We start from the raw sequence: 12,407 nt of genomic DNA, 5'->3' as shown, positions 1-12,407 counted from the left end.
TTGTTTTATTTGATTGTATAACACACTCTACGAAGCTTATGCGGTGTAGAGTTTACTAAAAGGGAACGGTCAACTGGAGAGGGCGGTAAAGCCCCCACCAGAAGACACAAGTTCCGACAAAATGAATGAATGAATGAATGTCCCTATCTACTGGGGCCGAGTCCCTAAGCGTTTTAGTGTGTGCGATTTCGAAGCTAGTTCTCTCGATTCTCGATCGTTATCTCAGTGTGTTGACACTGCGTTCTATTCTGTTTCTTCGCACAAACGCAATCTCTGACTCATATCTGCTTGCCTACACGTGGCGGCCCTGTTGCCCTGTCTCTGGGGTGCTGAAAGCAGTTTTCAAAAGGTAGTTTTCACTGCCATTTCCTTATCTTCCTTCCCCCGGTGCGATTAGCATGGAGGAAGAATCCCTCCAGGAGTCCCCAGTCAGGGACCCCAAGGAGGTTGGGTTGGACAAACTAAAGTCCATCAAACTCGAAGCCGAAAAATACATGGAGGAGAACCCAAACTCCAAATTCGGCACAAAAATACACGCCAAAATGGTCATGGATTTCTTTGACCAGATGATAGGCGTATATGCGGACACCTTCCAGACGAAGGATGACCAGCTACAGACCATCACAAGAAAAATAGACATGCTTCTTGATAACTCGACCAAGAAACCTGCCAATACGACTCTTTCGTACGCAGATAAAGTCAAGGTTGGCCCTACCCCCCACCATTGCTCCAGTACTGTTGTAATAATAGAAAGCACAGACCACAACGAAGATGCTGAGACAATAAAAACAAGAATAAAATCTAAACTCGACCCCCGGCAACTAAAACTAGGGGTTAAACAAGTTAGAAAGATACGCAACAGAGGGCTACTGGTTGAATTGGAGGGAAAGGATAAAGGGGAACACCTGATAAATGAAATAAACAATATGGGAAACCTAACGGCACGTCTGCCGAAAAAGATTCTCCCAAAGGTGACTATATTTAATATTCCTGCTTCCCTAAACAAGCAGGACATAATAGAGGGTCTTTTTGACCAAAACGAACCCATAACCAAGACCTACCAGAACGTAGAAGAGTTCGGTAAAAACATAAACATTAAAAGCAAATTCGGCAGAAAGCCCGAGGTGAACCACTGGATCTGCGAGGTCACGCCAGACCTACGAAAACTATTGTTAAAACTGAAAAAGGTCAACTTAGATTGGGTACGCTGCTCGGTGGAAGAATACTACAGCATTATCCAATGCTACAAATGCTGCAAATACGGTCATATAGCTAGAGAATGCTCCAGTGATCGCAACCACTGTAACCACTGTGGGGGCGATCATAGATATTCGGAGTGCAAAAACAAAAATACCGCCCCTAACTGCATTAACTGTATAAGGAACAAATCGAACTCCTTCGCCCATAGAGCAAACCACCCCACCTGTGCCGAAAGACAGAAAATAATAAGAGCCATAACATCAAGAACTGATTATGGATAAGGAAAATCCAAATCATGCTGTCAGATGTAATACCGAAAAGCAACATATCATCACAATAGCACAGGCTAACCTTGGACGTGGAATTTGCGCCGTCTCCCAGATGGTGGCATGGGGAAGTAAGCATGCAGACATCCTACTGCTGCAAGAACCTTATCATAGGGGCGGCACTCCATTTGGCTGGCCGATCAGTACCAACAAACTCTATCACTGTGATGGTGAACAACCCTGGTCAATGATCTGTATTACCAATACACAGATACCATGTATATTGCTAACCAGATATTCCAATAATTATCAGACATTTATCGAAATTGAATGCAAAAGCGAGCGATGGATTATAGGCAGTGTCTATATGCCCATGGACTCGGATATCGAGGACTCTCTAACCAACCTAGAGAGCATTGTAGATAACTATAAGTCAACCCACAAACTGCTAATAGCGGGGGACTTCAATGCCCACTCCTACCTCTGGTATGAGGACACCACCGACGACAGGGGCGAGGCACTCGAGGACTTTATACATGGAAAAGATCTATACTTACTGAATGAACCAGGCAACTTACCCACCTTTGAGACAGCAAATGGCTCGTCTAATGTTGACCTCACACTTTGTAATCATCTGGCACTTAATTTTGTTAAAGGATGGGAAGTTCTCCCAGAACCCACCCTATCTGACCACCGTTATATCCACTATACGCTCGCAGATCTCCAACCAGCACAAGACATCAACAAATTCAACATCAACAGAGCTAACTGGGACCACATCATAAACAGCATGAAGAAAGAAAACTACAACATCGACACAGAAAATATCAGACTAAGTGCGGAACATGCCATTAATAACATCATTCAAACCCTAAACCATAGTATTGATTCGGGTATTCCCCGCTACCAGCCACGTGACCGCGTGGTGAAGTGGTGGTGTGCGGAACTCCAGGCACACAAAAGCAAGGTCACCGCTAAACGCCGGAGATTCCAGCACTGCGCCGACCCAGTAAGGAGGGAACGACTGAAGACCGATTACCTTCAAGAACAGCTAAAATACAAGACACACATTAAGGAGTGCAAACAAAAGAGCTGGAGGAAGTTCTGCACTAACTGCAACAGCGACCCATGGGGCCTGTTGTATAAGCTGGGTACTAATAAGATAAAGAGCAAAATCCAGTTACTCGACTTTCAGCAAGCTGACGGCACTCACGTGCAAAGCGTCAACGACTGTTTAACTTTATTACTGAATAGCTTTTTCAAATACGACAACCTAAACGAGGATAGCCTGAACCAAAGGCATATCCGCAACAACCTAAAATTCTTTACGACGAGCCCGGACTGCCCGGCCTTCACCCAGGCAGAGCTCAACTGGGCTATGCATAAATTTAAAAACGGTAAGGCCCCTGGACTCGATGGTATTACCATTGAGATCCTCAAGGCCATCCACCAAAGGCTACCCACACTCCTACTTGGCATCTATAACTGCTGCCTGAGGAACGCCATCTTCCCGAGCGCCTGGAAAAAGGCCAATGTCATCCCAATATATAAGGGAAACAACAAGCCAAAGAACGTAGTCAAGAGCTATCGACCCATCTGTCTCCTCCCCGTAATGGGGAAGGTACTCGACAGACTGGTAACCCAACGGCTAACTGAATGGCTACGAGCCACTCGTCCTCTCCATCCCAGCCAATACGGCTTCCGGGAGGGAGTAGGCGCCGAAGACGCTATCCATAAAGTGATAAATGAGATAAAAGACTCGAGGAACAACCACTCATGGACGGCATTAATCAGCCTTGACATACAAGGGGCCTTCGATAACACCTGGTGGCCCCTGATCTTTTCTACGTTAGAGAAACTCAACTGCCCTAATAACCTATACAGGATCATCTGTGACTATTTTACCAACAGAACAGCTACCATATCATACGGAGGATGCTGTGTAACTAAGCGGGTCACCATGGGCTGCCCACAGGGCTCATGCTCCGGCCCCCTCCTCTGGAGTCTTGTCCTGAACGGACTCCTCTGCCAAAGGTTCCTAAGAAACGACAAATTTACAGCCTATGCTGATGACCTCCTCTTGATCTGTAATGCAGACAGCAAAAACGATCTCGAGTTACAGGTAAACAACAAATTGGAAAGAATTAAAATTTGGGGAAATGATAATAAACTAACTTTCAACCCCAGCAAAACGATCTGCCTAATCTTCACTAAGTTTAAAGTTGAGAGGCGCTTACCCTCCCTCAAAATGGGTAGGGAGAGCATAACCATCGCCTCGCAAACTAGATACCTAGGAGTAGTCATCGACGATCGACTCTCCTGGGTCCCACACTTGGACCACCTCAAGGAGAAGACATGCCACCTCTTTGCCTGGTTAGCAAAAGTCGCCAGGAGGGACTGGGGCCTCTCAGGAGTGGCCCTGATGACTATATACAAAGGTGCCATCATACCGATTATTACCTACGCAGCCGCCTCATGGAGTGAGAGGACGGAGAACTGCCATTCCTACAGGAAACTACTCTCTATTCAGCGCAAGGCATTAATCAGGATGGCCGGAGCTTTCCGCACCATCTCCAACGATGCCGTCCAGGTCCTGGTGGGAGCCCTCCCCCTCGACCTGATAATACAACAAAAGTGCGCCATTTACATGGCAAAAGCAAAACAGATCGTCCCCCACTACATACATCTGGCGGGGGCGACCATTGAAAATCCGATACCAATCAGCGGCAAAATGGCCATAAAGGACATTCCGCACATACAGGTCTCTGACTATGACCCCAAGAGGCAAAAACGTATATACACGGACGGGTCAAAGACTGAGGATGGCACGGGAGCCGCCTTTGTGTATTACCACATGCAGAGGCAAACCTACAGTCAAATAAGAAAACTACACCGATGTTGCAGCAACTTCCAGGCTGAGTTGCTAGCTATCCAGTCTGCAGTACTCTGGGCGGTAGAGCATTGTAACAACGGCACATTCTACATCTGTACCGACAGCAGATCAGCCCTAGCGGCGCTGCAGGATGTCAATAATAGACACTGCATTGTCAACCAGACCTGGAAAATACTTGTTAATACCAAAGCACGACACCCCAATCTCGGCTTCTTCTTTTCCTGGGTGAAAGCCCACGTGGGCACGCCTGGGAACGAAGCCGCTGACAAACTCGCCAAGGAAGGCACGACCCTGCAGCTTTCCTACTCTTACGCATGTATCCCGATTTCAAGTGTGAAGCTCCTCATTAAGGAGTACTATCTTAACCTCTGGCAGGTCCGCTGGTCGTCATCCGACAAGGGCCGGGACCTAGCCGCCTTCATTCCGTCAATACACAGAAGGCTAACGAACCGCAACTTACAGGTGGACCACTACCTTACGGCCTTCATTACGGGCCACGGGTACTTTAACTCCTACCTCTATCGCTATGGACACACAACGACAGATCTCTGTGAAACCTGTGGAACCACGGAAGACGTCGACCACGTGATCTATAGCTGCATACGACTTGAAAATGAAAGACAAAACTTGAAAACCATGTGCGACCACCAAAACATCCAGTGGCCAGCGCCGAAGCACAAGATCATTGAAGACGCCGAAGTCTACCCTTACTTCATCAGACTAATGAACTCATACTATAAGCTAAAAAAGATTAAATAGATGTAATTCAGCTATGTCAACAACACGCGTATAATATTATAGTAAGAAACATCGCTCCCACGGAGCAACCTATGTCGCGCAATCTTTAATGTAATATACTGATTTTTATACTAATGTTAATTATCTCTATGTTGTAACACCCCCGTAAAGCTATGCGAAACGGGGTTCATTAAAACGGAACTGTCATACGGCAAGGCTATGTAGCCCGAGCCAAAAGACGAAGTTCCAACAAATTGAAAATTGAAATTGAAAAAAAATTGTCCCTATCTACTACTACAGTTTGGAATTGCTGGATAAGATAGGCTGCTATATTTTGTGCTCCCGAATTATGTTGTGTTTTTTGCGGAAATAAGTGTTTGTCATAAGAATTTTTTGTTATTTTGTGTATCAGAATGAAGGCTACACTGGAATACGTCAAGTAGGAGGTTTTACTTTGACCCATTTTTAAATTATAACTAAAAAACTGTACTTTTCCGATTATCCGGACATTACTTTATCGGTTTACCGTAATTTTTTGGGATCCGTGTTGGGATCACCATAGTACTCTGGACACCAAAAATTGGCGTCTTGTGCCTATTATTTACTGAAATACCGGTACGACTTCCGGTCGGCAATCGAATTCAAGTTTTGGGCTTCCGGTTGGTCCAATCGATATAAGACCTGGGTAGTTCTTTTAGTAGACTATAAGTAAACTTTTCGTAAATTTTTGTGAAAATCGGATAGATAGATTTTAAATAATGGCAATTCTTAAATCAAGTTCGAAATTCAACATTTCAATTTATGCCGTTGCCATGGCAGAGGTCAATGACCTTTACGGATATTAAGTTAGTTTATCTGCTATAACTTTGTTGTTTATAACTTTATATAGTATAAGTTATATATTTTTGGAATTGGGACATTACAAGGAATACAAATATTCTGATTATAATAAAATTGGATAAGTATATAACTAGTATATTTTTATTTATTTGGTTATTTGCATGGTATCTTGCATTAAATGTAATTTTACTATGACAACTGAAAGTTTTCCAATTCATACTGCGCGTCAGGCAGCTAATGAAGTAATCTTAGAGCTAAAAGATTACATAGCTGAAAATTCACAATGTAAATTCTCTACTGCAAGACATGCAGACTTCATATTTGACTGCATCAATAGAGTTATAAAAATTTATGAAGATAACAGCATACATACTATGCTTCAAGAAATTAATAATAAAATAGAAACGCTTGGTGCCAATGCTAATAGAGAGAAAACAATTAGCACTACTTATAGCTCAGTACTAAAAACGGGAAAACCTACACCTGCAAATGATAATATTCATGATAAGCACTCCAAAGATGTACTATTGGTTTATAATAAGGAAGATAATAATAATAGTGAAAACACGAAGAAGATCATACAGCAATGTATAAATCCTACTACATTAGGTATAGGTGCTGAGCGAATACGGCGCATAGGAGGTGGAGGTATAGCAATACATCTTAACAGCAAACATGATCTTGACAAACTGGAGAACTGCGTACAAGAAAAAATACCTGGATTTATAACCAGAAAACCTAAAAAGAGAAATCCTCATGTAATTATTTACTCCGTTCCAGCGCAAATAAGTCGGGAAGAGCTAACAGAACACATATATGAACAAAATTATGCTATACATGAAAATATCACATACTCGGAATTCAAAGAACAATTTAAATTAAAATTTAGTATGGGACGAATGGATGCGCTATTCATAAATTGGGCTGTGGAGGTATCGCCACTATTAAGGAAATACCTGTTGTCAGTAGGAAAGATAAATCTGCAATGGTCGAGGTGCAGAGTCCAAGACTTTTGCCCAGTCTTACAATGCTTTCGCTGCTGCAAATTCGGTCACTCAACAAAATATTGTGAGCAAGCAATACCGACATGCAGCCAATGTACTGCTGAACATACGTATAAACAATGCCCAAACAAACATAATGAACCTAAGTGTATTAATTGCTGTCATAATAAACTCAACAATACAAACCATAACGCAAGAGATAGTTGCTGTCCTGTTTTCAATCGTATTAAAAACACCATTATCGAACGAACAGAATATGGCATATAACGATAATAATAATATAAATTTTCTGCAAATAAATCTAGGGAGAGGTACATCAGCAACTTCTCTGCTTGCGTCTATCTGTCATAAATATGACATAATCTTAATACAAGAGCCATATTGTGTACATAATAACCCGGCGTGTTTACCTACACGTTACTCGATACTTACGGGTACCAGCGAATATCCATGGGCTATTAATGTTATAACTAGTAANCGAAATTCAACATTTCAATTTATGCCGTTGCCATGGCAGAGGTCAATGACCTTTACGGATATTAAGTTAGTTTATCTGCTATAACTTTGTTGTTTATAACTTTATATAGTATAAGTTATATATTTTTGGAATTGGGACATTACAAGGAATACAAATATAAGTGATACCATCAGATGGAGCAACGATATCTACAAGCACCATCTAAACCCACATGGACATCCACCACGTCGGCAGCCTACCCTACCACCAGGTAACCATTGATTGTCGGTACTTGGCCCAGAGCCCATGTACACACCTGTCTATGTATCTACGCGTAGCTGGCAGACGAGCCCATGTACTTTCACACTTACTGTATTGTTTTGGCAGGCATACGTGCCCATGTAACGCGAACTCTATCCTTGTTGTTTCCCGCGTGGCTGGCATAAGTGCCCATGTCCGCGTTACACATATCCTCTTGTATATATTTGGCTGGCATACGTGCCCATGTTCGCGTGCACATTACTCTCATACTTGGCAATATGTAAGCCCATGTCGCGCTTACACTTTAGATTATCATGCCTCACTTTTTCCTTGATGTAAATACTTGAATTATAAAATAAAGGCTTTTCAATTCTGATTATAATAAAATTGGATAAGTATATAACTAGTATATTTTTATTTATTTGGTTATTTGCATGGTATCTTGCATTAAATGTAATTTTACTATGACAACTGAAAGTTTTCCAATTCATACTGCGCGTCAGGCAGCTAATGAAGTAATCTTAGAGCTAAAAGATTACATAGCTGAAAATTCACAATGTAAATTCTCTACTGCAAGACATGCAGACTTCATATTTGACTGCATCAATAGAGTTATAAAAATTTATGAAGATAACAGCATACATACTATGCTTCAAGAAATTAATAATAAAATAGAAACGCTTGGTGCCAATGCTAATAGAGAGAAAACAATTAGCACTACTTATAGCTCAGTACTAAAAACGGGAAAACCTACACCTGCAAATGATAATATTCATGATAAGCACTCCAAAGATGTACTATTGGTTTATAATAAGGAAGATAATAATAATAGTGAAAACACGAAGAAGATCATACAGCAATGTATAAATCCTACTACATTAGGTATAGGTGCTGAGCGAATACGGCGCATAGGAGGTGGAGGTATAGCAATACATCTTAACAGCAAACATGATCTTGACAAACTGGAGAACTGCGTACAAGAAAAAATACCTGGATTTATAACCAGAAAACCTAAAAAGAGAAATCCTCATGTAATTATTTACTCCGTTCCAGCGCAAATAAGTCGGGAAGAGCTAACAGAACACATATATGAACAAAATTATGCTATACATGAAAATATCACATACTCGGAATTCAAAGAACAATTTAAATTAAAATTTAGTATGGGACGAATGGATGCGCTATTCATAAATTGGGCTGTGGAGGTATCGCCACTATTAAGGAAATACCTGTTGTCAGTAGGAAAGATAAATCTGCAATNTACATCAGTCCCGGTCAGACGCATGTCGGACAAGCATCGAAGCAGCTTCACCTCCACCACCTGTTGACATCTCTGCGCGACCACGACGACGCATTCCGATCCGCCCGAGGAAGAAGCAAGCCCCAAGGTGCCCCCCGCCTGAATCTCCGAGAAGCAATACATCCATTACCTCATCGTCTGCCTCTACACCTCCCACGTCCAGACCCAGACCACGTCGAAGAAGGGTAGCAACAACAACACAGCCACCCGGTGATCAACCCCGGCAACCCGTGGTAACCTACGCAACTGTAGCAGCATCCCCTATACCTGGGACCAACATGGCCAACAGTAGCAACGTCAACCCACCGACCGCTACCACTGTCGATCAGGCCACCCAGCAGCAGCCTGCTCCACCACCTAGTCCTGTGGCTACACTGGCCTCCCAGGTAGGTGCCCACTCAACTCCCATAGTATCTCCTAACCCACAGACTCTGTGCTCTCCCGACCCCGAACCGGAAACCAACGTTCCTGCGTGTACATTCGAACAACAGAACGCCGATGTCCCCCCAACTTGGATCCAAGCCTGGATGTCACGGTTCAACTCTGTCCTGGATGAGGACATGATGGAGTGCGTACTCAAGGACTTCATGACTCTTGTACACCAAATTTGCGACATCCGTGAACCGCAACAACAGCGTCAACGACCCCACCATAGCAACAACGCACCACACCGGCCTCCTGACCTGAGCCCTGGAGAACTACAACGCCTCTACAGGACCAACCGAAAGCGAGCGTTTGATAGGGTAATAGGTGGTCCCCCCCGCTACTGTAATGTTGACGCCGCCACCATCGGCAACCACTTTAAGGTAATGTACGAGCGCCACACACCTGTTGCCACCTCTCCTGTACCTGCCTGCCCCAGTGCCCCTCCAGGTACCACCAATCCATTTGAGGATCTTTTCACACCACAGGAGGTCTCCAACCGCATCGCCAAGGGCCACAACACTGCACCAGGACCTGACAAAATCAGGTATCTTCACTGGAAGCGTGTGGACCCTAAAGGCCTGATCATCTCTGCAATATTTAACGCCGTCTCCAGAACTGGCTACGTTCCGGCTACCTGGAAGACATCGACGACGGTCCTTATACATAAGAAAGGGGACACTACCAACCTCAAGAACTGGCGACCGATCTGCCTCTCAAATACATTAGGTAAGTTATATACCGCTTGCCTTGCAGATCGTCTCCTCTGGTGGTGTAACGTCAATAGCCGCCTCTCCCTCTCCCAGAAGGGTTTCTTGAACTTTCAAGGGTGCCTTGAGCATAATTTTATGCTCCAAACCGCCATTCAGGATGCCAGGCGCACGAGAAAAGAATGCTACATAGCATGGCTTGATATCGCAAACGCCTTTGGTAACATCCCGCACCAGACCCTCTGGGAGTCCCTCAGGTGGCACGGGCTCCATCAGGATGCTATCGATGTGATAAGACAACTTTACGACGGCGCCTCTACACGTGTGCGAACCAATACTGGCTACACCGACCGGATAAGCATGGACTCTGGAGTCAAGCAGGGCTGTCCAATCAGCCCACTCCTATTCATCCTCGCCATGGAACCGGCTCTCCGGCGTATCCAGGACCTAAACAAGGGCTACACCCTCCACGACCGATCCATCGATGTCCTAGCGTACGCGGACGACATCGCCCTGGTCAGCAACTCCGCAGAGGGACTACAGGAACAACTCAATTCTATAGCTGAATGGACTGACTGGGCAGGGATTTCGTTCAACACATCCAAGTGCGGCACACTCGCCGTCATAGGTAAGTCGCACGCAGCAGGAACTAACATCTTTTCTCTTAAGCAGCAAGACCTACCAGTACTCGGCGATAAGGACGCCTACCGCCATCTCGGCGTTCCTACAGGCTTCTCACGATGCGACACGGAGGTCAGCACCACCGATGGAGTACTACAAGCAATAGAGAAGTTGAACGCATCCAGGTTGGCCCCGTGGCAAAAGGTGGACGCCCTTAATACCTTTGTAATGCCGCGACTTTCATTCTGTCTAACCAACGGTACCACACCAAAGAGAATCTTAGACAAAATTGACCGAGCGCTGAAGCAAGCTGTCAAAAAGTGGATGGGCCTCCCCCAGCGGGCGAGCCCTGAGGTATTATATCTTCCCTACAGCCAAGGGGGCAGTAACATCACCCCCACCAGTCAGCTCGCGGACATCTCGCAAATCTGCCACGCTACGTACCTGTTCCAGTCAAGAGACCCCAACGTCACAGCTATAGCTATGGGTGCCCTAGAAAGTGTGGTAAGAAAACGCATCGGCAGACCCACCACCCCCGACGACCTATGTCGATATCTCGACGGGTCTATGTGCGATGAATTCGGCCTGCCCAGTAAGGATATAACTTCCACCTGGACGCGACTACGGATGGCCAGCAGACGCTTAAAAAAGCAGCTCAACATCTCCTGGACATTAAGTGCAGACAACTTACCCGTCATCTCTGCAGCGGATAGTATAATCCCCCCCAACGAGTGCCAGCGGGTCCTGTGCAGCCTCTTGAGAATCCATCACCTCCGAAAATTATCGGCTAAGCCAGATCAAGGTAAGGCCTTTCAGGTGACTGCAGCCAGCGAAGTGAGCAATCACTTCATTAGAAATGGTAATTTCACACGCTTCACAGACTGGTTCTTTGTACACCGGGCAAGACTGAGCGTGGTGGCCCTCCGAGGCCATAAACGCTTCGGTAGTGACTCCAAACGCTGCAGAAAGTGCGGCTACATCAAGGAAACCCTTGCCCATGTATTATGCCACTGTCCGCCGAACTTCCATCTCATAACGCGGCGGCATAACGCAATACTACAGCGATTAGTCAATGCATACCAGCCGAAGGACTCGACAGTCTACGTGAACCAACGCATCCCTGGCTTCGAAGAGAACTGTAGACCAGACCTTGTGATTCTTCATGAGCCATCGAAAACAGCGACCATTATAGATGTCACAGTCCCGTTCGAGAATGGCCCCACAGCCTTTCAAGCTGCCCGCAACGAAAAGGTAACTAAATACAATAATCTAGTTCAACACTTCCGACAGCAGGGTTATAATACCCACATCAGCGCGTTCATCGTGGGAGCACTAGGGGGCTATGACCACTGCAATGAGGAGACTCTCCAGCGCCTGAAGATCAGCAGGAGATACTCAAAATTAATGAAGCAGCTGATGGTCAGCGACACGATCCGCTGGAGCAACGCAATCTACCGACGCCACATTGGACTGCAGACAACACTTGTCTAATTATCCCATACGATCATCTCTTCGACAACTCAACTTTTTGTACGCGCTGGCTGGCTTTGTGCCCTTGTCCCGCGTTTGTCTTACCTCCTGGCCACAAATATGTGTGCCCTTTGTATACTTACGGCTGGCATCAGTGCCCATGTCCGCGTATCTTGTACCATAATACTGTATATACTCTGGCTGGCTAAGCGCCCATGTTCGCG

At 45.1% G+C, this 12,407-nt stretch overlaps 1 protein-coding gene across 1 annotated transcript; it reads left to right on the top strand.

The window, feature by feature from the left end:
* Positions 1-398: 398 nt before the first annotated feature.
* LOC111615146 lies at positions 399-1,481 on the top strand. Its single transcript, XM_023356547.1, has one exon. The coding sequence runs from the start codon at positions 399-401 to the stop codon at positions 1,479-1,481; it is 1,083 nt and encodes a 360-aa protein (XP_023212315.1).
* Positions 1,482-12,407: the final 10,926 nt, after the last annotated feature.

This window comes from Centruroides sculpturatus, unplaced genomic scaffold, assembly GCF_000671375.1.
Source record: "Centruroides sculpturatus isolate CEXI.00-Female unplaced genomic scaffold, Cexi_2.0 scaffold2396, whole genome shotgun sequence".
NCBI classification, from domain to species: domain Eukaryota; kingdom Metazoa; phylum Arthropoda; class Arachnida; order Scorpiones; family Buthidae; genus Centruroides; species Centruroides sculpturatus.
Note: the sequence above shows the minus strand (reverse complement) of the source record. Positions and strands in the feature narration are given on the sequence as shown.

Excerpts from the sequence above, each read along its gene's own strand:
- LOC111615146 (XM_023356547.1), top strand. The coding sequence starts at position 399 with ATGGAGGAAGAATCCCTCCAGGAGTCCCCAGTCAGGGACCCCAAGGAG.